Raw genomic sequence first — 15,625 nt, 5'->3', positions numbered from 1 at the left:
CAGCAGCAGTGAGTATGTTGAAAATTATGAAATTCCCTTCAACCAAAATTGGTATTGTTTCAAATTCTATCATATCTATGTCCGTCTGTCTGTCCAAAGACATCCACCCGTCCATTTTCATCCCTTATTCAGCTTCAGGCAAAGAAACCGAGACAGTCTTCTTTTCAGTCCCGCCCGAAAACATTTCCAGGGGGTCCTGCCACATTCATAAAGGTGGGATTTTGTAATCCCTTGGAGGAGACCTGTGTATCTGCCTCAGGCAAAACAGCGAGACTGCAAATGCCCAAAGCACCTCAACTGACCCCCCTTCAATACATGTAGCAGCGTCTGTGCTCCAAGATCCTTCCGGATATCTTACCCCTCAACCAAAGGGCGAAGCCCAGACATCCTGTGAAGTTCTGACAACTCCAGCATTTTTTCACACTCAACTCTCAGATACTCAAGTCTTAAAGTCCCACTTGCTTTGTGTGTTTTCCTTTACCTGCCCACAAGTCAGCCTCAGTGAATGCCCCCCCCCCCCCTTTAGATCACCTGCCAAGCAGCATTCTCAGTTTATCTCAAGTGCAGCATGCTCTTCATTTTGCTTAAGGCCATATTTTCTCTCTTACGTTTTTGTCTTTGTGTCCACACAATATTGAAAAAAAAAAAAAAGACTGCAGTATTTTTCTTTTCTGCGTGATGTATTGTATAGAACATTTTGAAATAAAAATAAAAAAGTGCCCTCAAACCACACAAAACAGTCAAGCAAATAGCAATTAGCAATCTAATAAACATCTCTAAAAACCAGCACTGATACAGCACATATACGACGAACAAATTCAATATTGGTGTGGGTGTGATAGTGTGAAGGTCTCGTCCCACAGGTCAATCCACCTGATCAGGTCTGTTTTGTTTTCCCCACTAAACACTCATTTATGTTCCATTCACATATGAAAATAGATGTGTCAGTTATAAACGATATAACCGTCTCTGCCCACTTACTTCCATGAATTCTTCACATTGGCATGGATGTTAAGCAATACAACCACTAGAGGGCACCGCTCAGAGTCAAACTGGTCTTGCACTAACCTACGCTTGTCCTTCGCCACTGTCCAGTCTCCTCCCAGCTGTTCTTCAGTAATGTCTCAGTGCCAGGGCAAAGTAACATCATACAGATGTTTCTCACCAACTCGCAAAACCTTTCCTCAAAAAGTCAGCCATTTTTAGTACTTATTCCTCCTTTGGCCAAACGCTACACTGCTCCCCACAACTACCGAAGGTATGCATATCTTCAATTCATGTTGAGCATAAATGAGCCTTAACCCAAAACAGTTGAGTTACAATCCAGCTCACGAACACAAAAAGAACACTCAACTCTACACCCAGTAGCTCCTGAAGAAGCTCTGACAAACAGAACCACACATCCATCTGATTATTCCTCCTTCTTAGCCTTCAAAGCTTGTGTTTTACCACAGGCTGCCTACAAAAACATGACTTTACAAGATGATCTGATACTGAGGGTAAGCCTGCCGTATCTCTTCTCCACTGACGACTCTGAGACATACTCGCTTTGCATGCAGAGCCCTGTATCCAAAAGCTCTTAAATAATATATTATATCATGTGTCTTTTGTCCATTAGCCATGGAAAATAAGAACCGTGCTAGTTTTACTTTTTTTTCTTCCAGCAGCAAAAAAAGTTGAAGCATTTTCGTTACTTGTCATTGGACATTCTGCACACATCGCAATGTCAGTGCTAAAACGAGAACAAGAAGCCCTACTGCAAAATTAATTAACATAATCATGCTGCTAGAGGTCTCTCCATCAAAACCAAGAAAACGATTGGGATGGATTGATGATGTTTGAAAGTAGTTTGTGATTGTGGGAGTTGTTGTCTTCATTGTTAGACGACCACCATTGCAGATCTATGAGACATGACTCAGTTTTATTCCATTTCTGTTTTGTCACGTTCACAAACTTCCTTCCTCACTCTCTGACATGTCACCTGGTGTTTCTCTGGAAGTTATAGCGACAGGTGACCAAATGAATCACACTGTTGCCTTGACTAAAATTACTGATTTCTCGTGGTTTGAACGTTGTTGCAAACGTTTGATATAATCTAAGAACACAGCTCGATAAAATATATATCGAAAGTCTTGTAATTTTATACATTTTAATGCAGAAGTGTATAATATCTTTTCAAGTAATTTCTGCCTACTTGCTGCTTGTACCCATTACGTGCTACCAACCTGCAACATTTTTTCTTAATCTGACTTACTACTGCAGATTTTCCTGCTGCTTGATTCTCTGTGTTTACCCGTTCCAGACCTGCCTGTCTGTTGCCAATTACAGATCTCAGAGTCTGCTTTTGGTTCCCTACTTTGTCTACCACACAATGCATCTGCTGCTCACTGCATTTTTTGTTCACACTTAGCAACATATATGCATTTCCTTTGGTAAGATCACAAATCTGATTGTAATCCTGTTTGATATTCCTGGGCAACATGCAAAGGCAGGTTGGCTCGACTCCAGCGCCCAGATAAGATGTTTGGTAACTGCCAAAAACTCCAGAAGGAGAGCGACTTGTACATTTTAGCAAATGAGTCACTGCAACAACTATCCATCAGCAAACTCAAACACAGAAGATGAATCACATTTATGGATTAAGAGCCTAAGACTTCTTCTTCACAGGCTTTCAGTCACCCACACAGATCATCAACCACTTCACAAAGTGGTTCGAGCAGTCTGATTTCAATCCGTCGCAATGCTTTCTAGATGAAGTTACACTACTAAAGTGACTAAATATTAAATAGTTTAAATGAGGTTAGGGTTAGAACTCGTGAAAAGGGAGGGGTTGAAGCTAGGGGTTGGGATGATATAAGATTTTAGTGCTGATAACGATGCGAATACTCAGGATAGTTGTTTTTGATGATTTTCCATTATTGGGATACATTTCTGCACCAACAACCAGCAAATTCAATTTGGTCCCCCATCTCTATGAAGAAACATCTAGTTCTGCTCATGAAACAGTTGGATTTGTTCCAATAAGAAGCAATTTTCACTAAACAAAAAAGATGTGTCCTGTGTTTGATGCAATACAAATATTAGTTATCAGTTATTAGTTATTTTGTATAAAGTTACATGATTCCAGCCAGTTTCAGTGCCATTTTAAGTTTTTTCTTAGATAAGATATATCATGAAGGAATTCTGTATCAAAATGCCTGAAAAAGAATAGATCGTTGTTGTATGGCCTATTTTGTTGAGCTGTGTACTTACAGCACATTATCCCAAATGTTTCCGACAATGTTCAAACCCAGAGATATCCACACGTTTACTCCCCTCAGTAGAAAGGGGACAATTCACTGTTTTCAAACGCTGTACATTTACTTGGAGGTGCTGACCCTCATTGTATCCGCTTCACACTCAGCTGCAAAAAACTAACCCAGCGTGCACCTGACGACACAGCCCAGTGAAGCCAAAAGAGAACATCATGGAGGGAAAGGCATTCTGGACCTCAATAGAATAGTATCTCAAATTCAGGGTCCTACAATGCAACTCATACCTCGCTATCGATAGTTGCTTAAAACATGATTTTCAGAAATGGAGACGGAGCATTTTCAGGCAAACAGTGACTTCAGAGTAAGAGCTGATGTGTGTTAGGCTTTTACAACATCTTATCTTGAATTTGTAGCCTCAAACTGCTCACAAACAAAGTTCTCTTCCCTTCAAGAGAAAATATGAGTTAAACCTGAAAAGACCTCAAAAGCCATTTCTGCTTCTAATCACAACAAGCAATAAAGAAGCAGAAACAGAAAGTTGAAAAAAAAAAGAAAGAAAGAAACTATGAGGCATCAGAGCCTGTGGTTTATAGTGCGGTGGGAGTGGAACTGTACATTTGACTCTGTGACAGCAGATCAATGCAGCCTGGAGCTGAGATAGAAATGAATTGATTGTCCCCAATAAAACTCCAATTAAACAAAAGAACAAGCCTGGGAGAGAGCTTGGAGACAAGCAGCTCTCATCTTCTCATCACTTCTCGGTGGGGGGGAGGGATCAGGCGGATGGGGGAGGGCAGACGAGGGGAGTCGGATGTGTGCCGGGGAGCCGGTGAGCGAGGCCCATTTCCTCTGAAAGCTCTCGCTATCAAGGAGGTGGGGAAGTTATGGATGAAAGGGAGAGTGCGTGAACTGCCGACAGGATCAGATAGCCGATAGACGGGAAAGAGGGTGAAAGAAAGGGAGAGCAGAGACATCGATCCGAGGCTTCCTTAATGATGAAAAGAGATCTTAATTGTGGTGGCATGTGATATATCAGGTTTCTGGAGCTGATCTGACCTTCTCCTATTTAATAAGTTCCTGTGAAGCCTTCTCTCTCGTCCACTAACCCTTTTTCTGTCTGCCGGTGTCTCGTCTTCTCTTTCTGTCGCCCGCAGTTTCTCGCTGTCTGAGCGACACTCATAATCTCGTCATTGAACAATCCCTACATTTCATTCTTGCCTGTACTTCCAGGTAGGCGTCCCATCTAAGCAGCGACTAAAGATGCTCTTTGCTCATATAAACCCTCCAAATGAAGTTAAAGATGATTAATGTTCGCCATTCCTAGAAAATGTACAAGATCTCCTTACTCTCTCCCCTCCTCATCTCACTTCTCCACTAATAGCATTTTCTTCACTATCCCCCTCTATCTCCCAAGCTCTGTAATCGGATTGTTCCTTCTATGATTGTGCTGTTATTGAGTTGCCTGTGTCATACATATGTATAAGTCCACCACAATACTTATTCCACCTTCTGCTACAATTTCCCGCAGCACTATAGCCAAACAGGAACATCTTTCCTAAATGGAGGAAACACTAATGCCATGTTGACATGAGAAAAGCATTACTACTTGGGGGGATTTCACATGTTGGGAGCCAGAAATAGCCACGTGTTGGGAACCTATAGCATTAAACAGGTCAAGTCTGTCAGACTTTTATTTTGAAGTCACTTCAAGAAGCTGAGAAGCTGTTGAGATATTATAGAGCTGGAACGTACATGCTTGCTGTCCAACACTTTGGTCCAGACTTAAATATCACAACAATTATTCAATGGATAGTTGTGAAATTCGGTGCCACATTCGTGGTGCCCGGGGGACGAACCTCCTAATGACTTTTGTGATCCCCTGACTTCCTGAAGGGCCACTAATACGGCTCGTTTTTGCTGTTTTGAGTAAACTATCTATTAATAATAACTATTCGATGAAAATCAGTACAAACACTTGAGTCCCCATCGGGGTGAATTATAATAACTTTCAAGTGATTCCCTCACTCTTTATCTCATTCCCAACTCCTTAACCTCTAAGGTTATCCATCCATCCATCATTTGTCTGTACCTGCTTTATCCCTTTTATTTGGTCGCGGGGGTTTTTGCTGGAGCCAATCCCAGCTGTCTCTGAGCGAGGGCAGGGTACTCCCTGGACAAGTAGCCAGCTCATTGCAGGGTGCTCAATGATGGCAGAGGCCGCCATGCAAGGTGTCAACCGCACATCAGAAGCAATTTGGGGTTCAGTATCTTGCTCAAGGACACTTCAACATGCAGCTCAGCTCAGCCCGGAGCTGGGATTTGAACCAGCGACCTTCCGATCACTAGCCAACCTGCTCTACCCGCTGAGCTACAGCCGCCCCTCCTCTCAGATTATTGGAAATGTAATTCATTTTGCAGTATTAAAATATCATAAACTAATGTATCTGACAAATATAACGTTCTTGATAACCATGAGGAACTTTTTATTTTTATTTATCTGATACATTAATTAATTACATTGCCATCAGCCGTAGAGATCCAGGAGTTGGGAATGAGATAAAGAATCAGCTGTTTTACAATTGTATCTTGAATTTGCGAATTAGGCCTGCTAATGTGCTAAAGAAAGATGCTGCACACGGTAAACATCAAACTTGCTCAACATCAGCATGTTAACATTGCCAGTGCCACTATCTATTCTGGCTGCTGTCATAATCGATGTCTAATATGTAAAAGCTGAATGATGTTAAGATCACCATCTGAACAGATTTACATGTCAATATAGGCTTTCCGTAGATTTAGGGTGACGCAAATAGGAAAAAAAAAATTATTTGGGTGACACCATTCGCCCCAGAATAAAATCACTAAATCACCAAAATGTGATTCTCCTAAAGTGTGACTTACAGGTGGTGCATGTTGCTGCTCAAGCCCTTTTCAACTGTAACATTTAAGCCTCCCAAATTAAGTGGCTCAGTGTGTAAATAAAATGTGTCCACTGTGTGTTTGTGCATGCGTTCACCTGAGTGTGTAGAGGTGTGCTCGTCTCTGCAGCAACATCCCTCTGGCCCTCTGGTTACTCCTCACTCATTGTAATCTAACAGAGTAGAGGCTGAGGAGGGTGAAAAAGCATGTAGCTGTATTTTTCAAGCCGTCTATCTTTCACTACTTGCAGCGGTCTGATGTGACCTTATAGCAAACATCCGCTGCTTTGCAAAAAGTCCATAGCTTATGGATTTCATGTCAGGAGAAAATATCTGATATTTCTTCTAACAAATCCTCGCCTTTTAAATGGATTTACTGTCCAGGGCAAAGAAAATTCATATTTATGCTAATAGAAAGTCCATCTATTTATTGGTGTCTGTTGGCATTTATTACTTTTGTGCCACAGAAGAAGAAGCCCTCTCTCCATGCCCATCTTTCTCCACTCAATCGATGTTCTGTTAAAGTTGCTGACTGTGTACAGTTGCCCCCCAGAAAGACTCGCGCCATCCTCAGCCCTCATCATAAAATCATTTCTGGGCTTCATACAGTTGACCCTGAAGGTTAGGCTGAGGTTCATAGCGTGATGTTGCCGCTGAAGACGGTTAAGGATTATGATGATGGTGCTAGTTTGAGCTGTGTGCCATCAGCAAGAGAAATGATTAGGACTGCACCAGCAGAGTGTTGGCCCTGACAGATGGCAACACATGGAGCTAGCTGACAGCACTGCTGACAGCGCATTCACAGGAAGTCCCCATCTTGCATGCACTGTACACGCTGTTTGTTGCTGTCCGTATTCTGATGTTTTTCTGCCATCGGCTTTAGCTTACTCCTACCCGTCAAACGCCAAAGTCAGCTCGCATCACCAATTCACCATTTCGGAATTGCAAGCAGACTGCATAGGCCTCCTGTCGTAGTACCGAAGGGAGTCGAGGCCTGTTAAAAGTCTCCCCTGGATCATTATCCAGGTCGCTGGTCATTCATCACACCTTTCATTCATTCCTCGAGTGGTCAATACATTTTCAGTTATTTTTCCCTCAATCAATCTGCTTGGAATCAGCTCTGCGGGCATGTTAATGAATGGCCAAAAGACATAGATACATTAATTGAATGACTGAATACATTAAGGGCTGCATTGAGTGCCGCACTGTTGCCTCTACGAATAGCAAAATGGAGTTATTATTAGGTTCAGTGATTGATGAAAGATAAGGAGAGCTCGAGCACAAACCTGTCGGTTCCACTGCCCTGGATACGAATGAAGGGAGACAGAAACTGTCCCCGCACGTGTGCGAGTAGACACAAAGATCTGATCCTGTACTCTTTTTTGAAATGGTGTTTTTCATTTATTTTTTTGGTTTGTTTATCCACCAGGAGAACAGTTTTAAACTCCATCCAAATACATCCTCGGGGGAAGCACATGTAACCTCTCCGAATAGTTGTAATACTTCTCGCTGTCACTTCATGACAGCTCCAAGCTTGAAGTGTGCATGTGTGCGAACGTGTGGGTGTGTGTGTGTGTGTTTTTAAAGTGTGTGTGTGTGTGTGTGTGTGTGTGTGTGTGTGTGTGTGCGTGCATGTGTGTGTTCATATATGCATATGGATGGGAGCATGGCAGTGATGTGATTGATGAGACATGAAAGAGAGCAGAGGAAGATTTCCAGTCAATCAGCCCTGTGAATAACCACCTAGGATGTGGATTAAAGGCAGAAAAGCTGTCTGAACTAACAAAGAGTCACATCCATTACCTTACACACGGAGTTGTTTTTCTCTCTGGAGCAACACTGACAACAAAATTAAAGTGTGTTAACAGAAATAGATGGTGTTGTTTTCTCGTATTTTAAGAGATGAAGCATAGCAGGATCTAACACTGGATGCTCAGGAGAAAAAAAAACTCTGCAGAAGAGTGACCTATACAACATTTAAAATTACGGTAATGTGTGTCAAATGAGATGACGCCTAATGGGTTTTCTGTTTATTAGGTTGTGTCCAGACTGTTACAAGATTGGAGTGGAATTATTGTCAATTTTTGGATAACCTAGCTTCTCTGGTTTCTAAAGAGGTAAGAGGTCAATCAAGAGCTTGTTGAAGGAGGTTGATGGTTTAACCCCCAGTAGTGTGAGCAGCACAATGGAAAGGGGACTGGTATTATATATAGTATTTTGCCCACTACTTTATGTTTAGTGCTCTTGATTAAGATGCAGAACCACTGAGATTTAGAAATATGGATGACACACGGCGCGCAGGTAATTGAGTGGTTAGAGCGCATGCCACGTCAGCGGTGGACCCTGGTTCGAATCCGGCTGGAGGACCTGTACTGCATGTCACACCCCCCATCTCTCTCCCCTTTCCTGTCTATCCACTGTCACATAAAGGTGTCTATGCCACAAAAAAAAATTCTTAAAAAAAAAAAAAGAAAAGGAAAAAAAAGATGGACGACACGAGTGAAGCCGAAACATCTTGATGGTCCCCTGGAGGTCGGCTGCAGCACACGTCATAAATCCTGCCATCTTTAGGGTTCGTACAGGTGCTGGAAATTATTTTAAAGACTTGAATTTCAGTGCAGTATTTTCAAGTTTCGAAAGATGCTTGGAGTTAAGAAACTGCTTCATGTTTGATGTATAGGATGACAAGTTTTCAGACGCAGGAGACATTTTTAAACTTTCTTGTTTTTTTCACCTTTTCAGCTCTCTGTGGAGAGATATCATGAAACATGATTTTGGTTGATTGTAGCACAACAACATCAGATTTAAAATTATGAAGTGAAATAATTTTGGGAGTATATATGTGAATGCATATGTATTTTAAAACTGATGTAAGATGCCCGAAAAAATGCACCAAGAAAATGCTCCAATCTGGCAAATGTCTAAGTAGAAGATAGTAGATGTAGAAGCTGTAGGATCACTGCACCTCAATGGTAGAACACTGGCTGAACTAAAAATTGAAAACATAAAACACATCAAAAAATGTTTTCCCAAAGATGCTCTCGGTCATTTTAGTTAATTTGCATCACACTAATGACAGTGTTCAATTTTCTGACAAGTTTGTTTTAATTCGTTATTTCAGGGTAAAACCTCACCCTCAGATGACAGCCTAGCCCTGCTAGAGACTGAGTCAGGCGGGTATGTGTGCATTAAATCAATACTGTGCCTCCACAGCTCGATCAGCCTGCGTAGACTTTGGCTCCAAATGACATCGTCAGCACAATATGGCACCACTTTTATCCAGAATATTTAGGCTTCATTTTTGTACAGTGGTATTAACAGTCACAATTGTATACCATTTAATTTTACCTTTAGTGTGTACTGCAGCTGCCCTTACATAGTAGATACTGGTGCGTGCAGTATGCATACAGTTGGGACATACTACTTCTGTTGACAGTGTGCCTTGAAGTTTGACCCTCTTGCTCCTTTATCTGTCGTAGCCTAGCGTGTAGTTTTGGAGTACAAAGAAAAGGTATTTACACTTGAGTGCGTCATTGCGGAGTCTGTCATTCTGTCACATGAGCTGTCATCTGTCAGTGAGCTGTGTAATTTGTGCTCTCTCATCCTTGTTTATATTTGTGTGTGAAACACTGTGACGTATCTGCCACTGTGCAGAGGATTGCATCAGAAAAAAATGGAAAAGTATGCTGCAATTTTGACATACTGCGTCGCACCTACTTCATATTGGGACGTACTAAACCTTTTTCTGGCATACTAAATAGTATGGCAGTGTGAGTGTTGGAGCGCAGCGTATGTTGAAATGCATCAGCCATCTTGAGATGTGTCAGTGTCCGTAACCCTGAAACTGCTTCATAGTTGTGGCAATGTGCCAGGTTGACATTGTACGTATTAAACCAGATTTTAATCCCGTATTGGTTGCACCACATTGGACTGAATTCTCAGCAAAATTCTGACACCTGATCAATTTTCCAAACAATCTGAGCTTTGGATGCTCAGATGGATTGATGGCATGTCAAACAATTTGGTCAGCTGTCGTAAAGTTTGAGCAGTTCTTTAACTGTTTTCCATAGGGCCGCTGTCAAAACATTTATTTGAAACTGTCACATAGTTTGGGGGAACTTCCTGAAATGAGTGATGCTGTCGGTTTTTCGTGGGCATCGACAGTTTCCTTGAGAAAATGTGAAAATACAAATTTAATAACCTCTGACCCATCAATAAAGTTTTTCTTCTTCTTTCTATCTTGTTTCTTTTCACTCTAGGTCCAAGGGTTGGAGAAGCAGGTGGACTTCTCAGAACTGGGCCCAGTGGGGTCTGTGATGAAGACTCTTCCATATGGCATGGGTGGAGGCCCAGTGGGAGGATCGACAGGTGGCGTGGTGAAGCCTCCTTACCAAACACGTATCTTCTCCACTTCCATTGACCAGACACCCATGAAATCCAAGCCACCCACCTACAGTTTCTTTAACCCATACGACACGGCACGGAACCAGTCCATGCTCCTGGACCAGACAGGCTACCGCTCGAAGCGCAAGCCGTCACTAAAGACGGCCATGAAGACCAAGAAGATCTTCGGCTGGGGCGACTTCTACTTCAACGTCAAGACCATGAAGTTCAGCTTGTTGGTGACGGGGAAGATTGTGGACCACATCAACGGGACGTTCACTGTCTACTTCCGCCACAACTCGTCCAGCCTTGGCAACGTGTCGGTCAGTATCGTGCCCCCGACCAAGGTGGTGGAGTTTGAGGTCCTCCAGCAGCAGCAGCTGCACCCTCACACCCGGCAGGAAGTCCAGCTTCAGGAGACCCACCAGACCACCATCGACCCCAAAGAGACAAAGACCTTTAACTGTCGGGTGGAGTACGAGAAAACCAACAGATCCAAGAAGCCCAAACCCTGCCTGTACGATCCATCTCAGACCTGCTTCACAGAGCACACCCAGTCCCACGCTGCCTGGTTGTGCGCCAAACCCTTCAAGGTGATCTGCATCTTCATCTCTTTCTTTAGCATCGATTACAAGCTGGTTCAGAAAGTGTGTCCGGACTACAACTTCCAAAGTGAGCACCCTTACTTTGGATAAGTAAGTGAGACTAAACTGAAAAGAAAAGAGAAAAAAAAAGAGACAATATTAATGACTATGATGATTTTGATTACTATGAGGAAGCAGGGGACAGTTTTTTGCCTCTACGCTGCTGTGAATTGTGGATTTAAACCAAGTATAAACAGAGTTAAGGATGGTTAGGATATGGCTGATTTCTCTGACTTATTTTCCAACTTTGTATTTGCTAACTTCTGTTTTTATTTGATTTTTCCTTTCTGTAAATAATGTACTCAACCGCAGCACACTTACTGTTTTTAGATATTTGTTTCCCAGTGTTATTACTTTTTTGCATTTGGACAATTCGGTTGAAAACAGCTGGAATCAGTATCACGCCCTCCGAGTACAACGGGAGCCTCCGAGGCGGCTGTGCTGTGCCGTCACCGTGCGGCAGGCGTAATGTTCTGGTAGACTGACTGTTAATCATCCTCTCGGCTCTACATTTCAAACCCTGGATATAAGAGAGTTATATGTATGAGAAATGCTATGCTGGATATGCATACAATATACTGTATGAAAAAAGCACATTAAAATCTCTTAAACTATCTGTCTTTCTCTGTGTCAATGATTTTTTCTTTGTCTAGAGCTAGAAGCACAGTGTCAGGGCACAAGCTGTGCTGCACATTCATGCTATCTAGCTCGCTATAATGAACTAAGTTACATTTCTCTCTGATTGGGAATCCATTCCTAAGCTCTCTGTGAAGATATGTAATTTTAATTTTCTAAAATATATTGAAGGAAAGTTGGTTATGGATTCAATTATAACATGAAAACCAGCAGTGAAACATTCTTAAGATGATGATAGCGTTTGACTCCTTTTAATGGGAGCTGGTACGTAACAGCAGTAGAATCCAAAGCAGGTGTCTGATATGATTTCTGATCACATTTACCTTGAAACTGAAAACTGAAAAATAAGCATTGTCTTGGAGGCAATATGACTGACAGATTTCTGTTTGTGTGATCGCGCGGGCAAAGTAAGTATTGCATATCTGAGCAAACATTTTTCAGCTGCACCTAAACCTCCAGGTGGCTTCATCACATTTTATTGACTGCTGTATTACTGTTGTAATCTCAGCTACCTAATAATATTTACTTTTTCACTTCTCTCTTTGTGCTAAAAATATGAGCTTATGGAAAGATGAAGCATCCCAGCGTCGCTATTGCTTAGAAAATATGCATCCAGATTAAAGATCAGCTCACCCGCCTCTTCCTTGACAACATTTTTCAGCAAACACACCTCAAACACCTTCTGCCTTCCCCCAAAAATGTCCTCTTTTTCTCTCTCAGCGCTGAGTCGTTGGCTCTTTGCTTGCCACACTTTTGATCTGACGATAATGGTGCTCAGAATTTCATTAGAAAACACGCAGCCGATGCTAATTGAATCTTCATCCCACTCTGGCTCGATACCCTATTATGCTCTTGATCAATTACATTGAGATGGAGGTCCAGGGAGGTCCATGTATCTTACACAAGTTGCTGCGGACAGTTGGGACACAGATTGATGGAGTCGCAGCGACCCAGATTCTCTGGAGTTTCCCTCGTTTTCACAAAGTTTTCTTTACAGTGGTTTGGTGAATAATCACAGGTTGGTTGTATGTGACGGTACATGTTTGTGTGTATATGTGGGTGTGTGATTCTGATTATCTTTATTTATGCCCCTGTTTGTTTATGATTATTTACAAGAACTCAAACAAAAACATGTAAGAGATAGAGCTGGCTCTCGCCACTGATATCCTGAACCGATTCAGCTCTGATTCACAAGCACCCAATTCGATTCAATACGATTGGATTCGATATTGATTCAGTTAGGGATACTCAGTCACAATACCAATTTCGCTTGGTTATGATTGAGATTCTGAGAGGAAATTATGCAGCACAGTTGTACAATGAACTATAGTAATGTTAACATTAAGAATTTAATCAAATATTTTTTATGAATTTAGTGATCTAATGATTAAAATTTGTGAAAGAAAGAACAAGAATTTAATGAAAGATGTGGAGAAGCGCTGTATTTACACAGCAAATGGAAAATAAATAAGCTTGCATTTGGCACTTGTTTATTTGCATCAGCTAATAAGCAGGCTTGGGGAGTAACGGACTACATGTAACGGCGTTACGTAATTAGGATACAAAAAAACAGTAAATGTATTCCGTTACAGTTACAGAAAAAAAAGACGTAATCAGATTACAGATACATCTGGAAAAAAATTGGGATTATTAGTTGGATTACAATTAAAATATATGATGATGAATGATGAATAAATGTGAATGAATTAATCTAACACTTGCCAATGCGGCAATGCCGTATGCACGCGCGCACACATTACTACAGTTCACTACAAGTCAGTCACAACGACGCTCTGCTCTCAAGTGAAGCCAGGCGGCTCATTATGGCCTCGAGCGCTAGAGAAAAAAATACTTTCACTGCGTGGAAATTTCGCCATAACTTTGTTTCTAAAGAAGTAAGGGGGAACAACATCACTGTACAGTGCAAGCTATGCCTCCCAGCTGTGCACACACTGTCATCGTCCAAGGACACCACATCCAATTTAAAGAAACATTTAATGGTAGCTAAGCGAAACTGCGAACGTTAGCTAGCTACACAGAAATTATGTTAGCTAAAGTTAACATTAGTTAGCCTGCTAACCAGACTGTCATTGTAACAACTACTACTGCTGCTGCTGCTACTAGGTACTACTACTGGGTCTGTGGGTGGTGCTGCTGGTGACCGGGTTGGTACGTGTTTAGGTTTTTGGTAGTTTTGAAGTCTCGTTTTGGTTCGCTCCCGTTTGCCCTGTTAAAATTAAGACATTACATTGTTAATACAAACTCAATACTTCCTGTGTCCGTCTCAAATTAAAAGTCCTCTAACATAAATAGCTCAGTAGGCTTTTATTGTGAAACATTTGCACGGACTTCATCGTGGAAAACTCGTTGACTTTCGAGGGCCCCATAGGCACTTAAAAAGTAGCTACTGCCACCTTGTGAGGCTTGTACATTACAAAATTGCCTGAAACACCTGCAGTGACTGAAATGGGTCACTAACACTTTAGATCACAACAAGGTATTAAAATAGCATGATTATATTAGGAAATTGTATGGGTAATTTTGGGGGACAAATAAGTGACACACATCCTATATGTGGGGGTGTTTTACAACTGCTATTACTAGAAATAGGCCTAGTAGTCACAATAACACTAATAATAATTGTTACTATTATTATTATTATTATTATTATTACTACTATTATTGTAATATGTGATGTAATTCTTGAATACAGCAGAATAGTTAGTAGTCAATGGATAAAACTGAATAAATCTAACAAACCCTACAATTAATTACATTTTTAATTTGCTTTATGTGTTCCTCAGAGGAAGTCTTTATTTGCATTTGTATTGAGGTAATTAACTTAAAGTAATCAAGTTACATTACTTTAATATTGTGGTACTTGGATTATGTTACTGAGTACATTTTTTAACAGGTAATTAGTAACTGTATCGGACTACATTTTTAAAGTAACCCTCCCAACCCTGCTAATAAGTAACAATAGGTCGAACATAGTTTTGGACAAATATTGGATTTCAGATGCCTTTTAAAAAAAACTTTGGCTTAAAATTAGTGAATTTGTGTAAATATGCAGCAAATAGCACAGTATGTAGTTTGCCACTCACATATGTACTATATGTAATGTCAGTCACTGGGATTACAGATTTAACTGAGCGTGCCATTTTCTACAGGAGGCTGTGGCAGTGAGCTCATTTAGCTAAACCTAGACTGTCTCCTAAAAAATATAAAATGTAGCCTCTTGAGTATATAATATTAATTAGTCAAAAGTCAGGTGGTAGAGCAGTAGTCCACCTATTGAAGGTCAGTGGTTTGGTTCCTAAGCCCCGCTGTCTAGCTGTCAAAGTATCCTTAGGCAAAAAACTGAATCCAAATCGACTCCTGTGGCTCCTACATCCTACATCGGTGTGTGAATGGATGAATGCAGACTTGTGTTGTAAATAAGAATACAGTCCATTTACAAAATTACTCTCACTAACACATGGTACAGTATAAACAATCATGTCAAAATGGTTGCCTAATTTTACCTCTGGTACAAGCACTGCAAATGTTTCATCCTTATGCCTTGTGGTATGGACAATTAAATTATTTTTTAAAGGTTTTTTGAGGGGCATTGATCGCCATTTTGGTACATAAGAAATGAGGCAGAGAGAGATGGGGGAACAAAGCACACAGTTCATGGCTGTAAGTGTACTCCAGTTGGTTCTGTTGTGGGTCAAGAGGACGTGGTGCCTTTCTCAGGAACCCACATTTGTGATTGGTTTGAAAATAACCAAGTCAGACAAGAAAAAGT

General features: G+C 41.2%; 1 protein-coding gene across 5 annotated transcripts in view; it reads left to right on the top strand.

The window, feature by feature from the left end:
* nxph4 (neurexophilin 4) overlaps nt 1-11,815 on the top strand; it is a 129,350-nt gene extending 117,535 nt beyond the window's left edge. For all 5 annotated transcript variants that reach the window (XM_030418602.1, XM_030418606.1, XM_030418605.1 and 2 more), the window contains one exon: nt 10,432-11,815. In XM_030418602.1, the coding sequence (XP_030274462.1) occupies nt 10,432-11,250 (819 nt within the window). In that variant the 3' untranslated portion in view covers nt 11,251-11,815. The remainder of the gene's footprint in view (nt 1-10,431) is intronic.
* Nucleotides 11,816-15,625: the final 3,810 nt, after the last annotated feature.

Source organism: Sparus aurata, chromosome 6 (genome assembly GCF_900880675.1).
Source record: "Sparus aurata chromosome 6, fSpaAur1.1, whole genome shotgun sequence".
NCBI classification, from domain to species: domain Eukaryota; kingdom Metazoa; phylum Chordata; class Actinopteri; order Spariformes; family Sparidae; genus Sparus; species Sparus aurata.
Note: the sequence above shows the minus strand (reverse complement) of the source record. Positions and strands in the feature narration are given on the sequence as shown.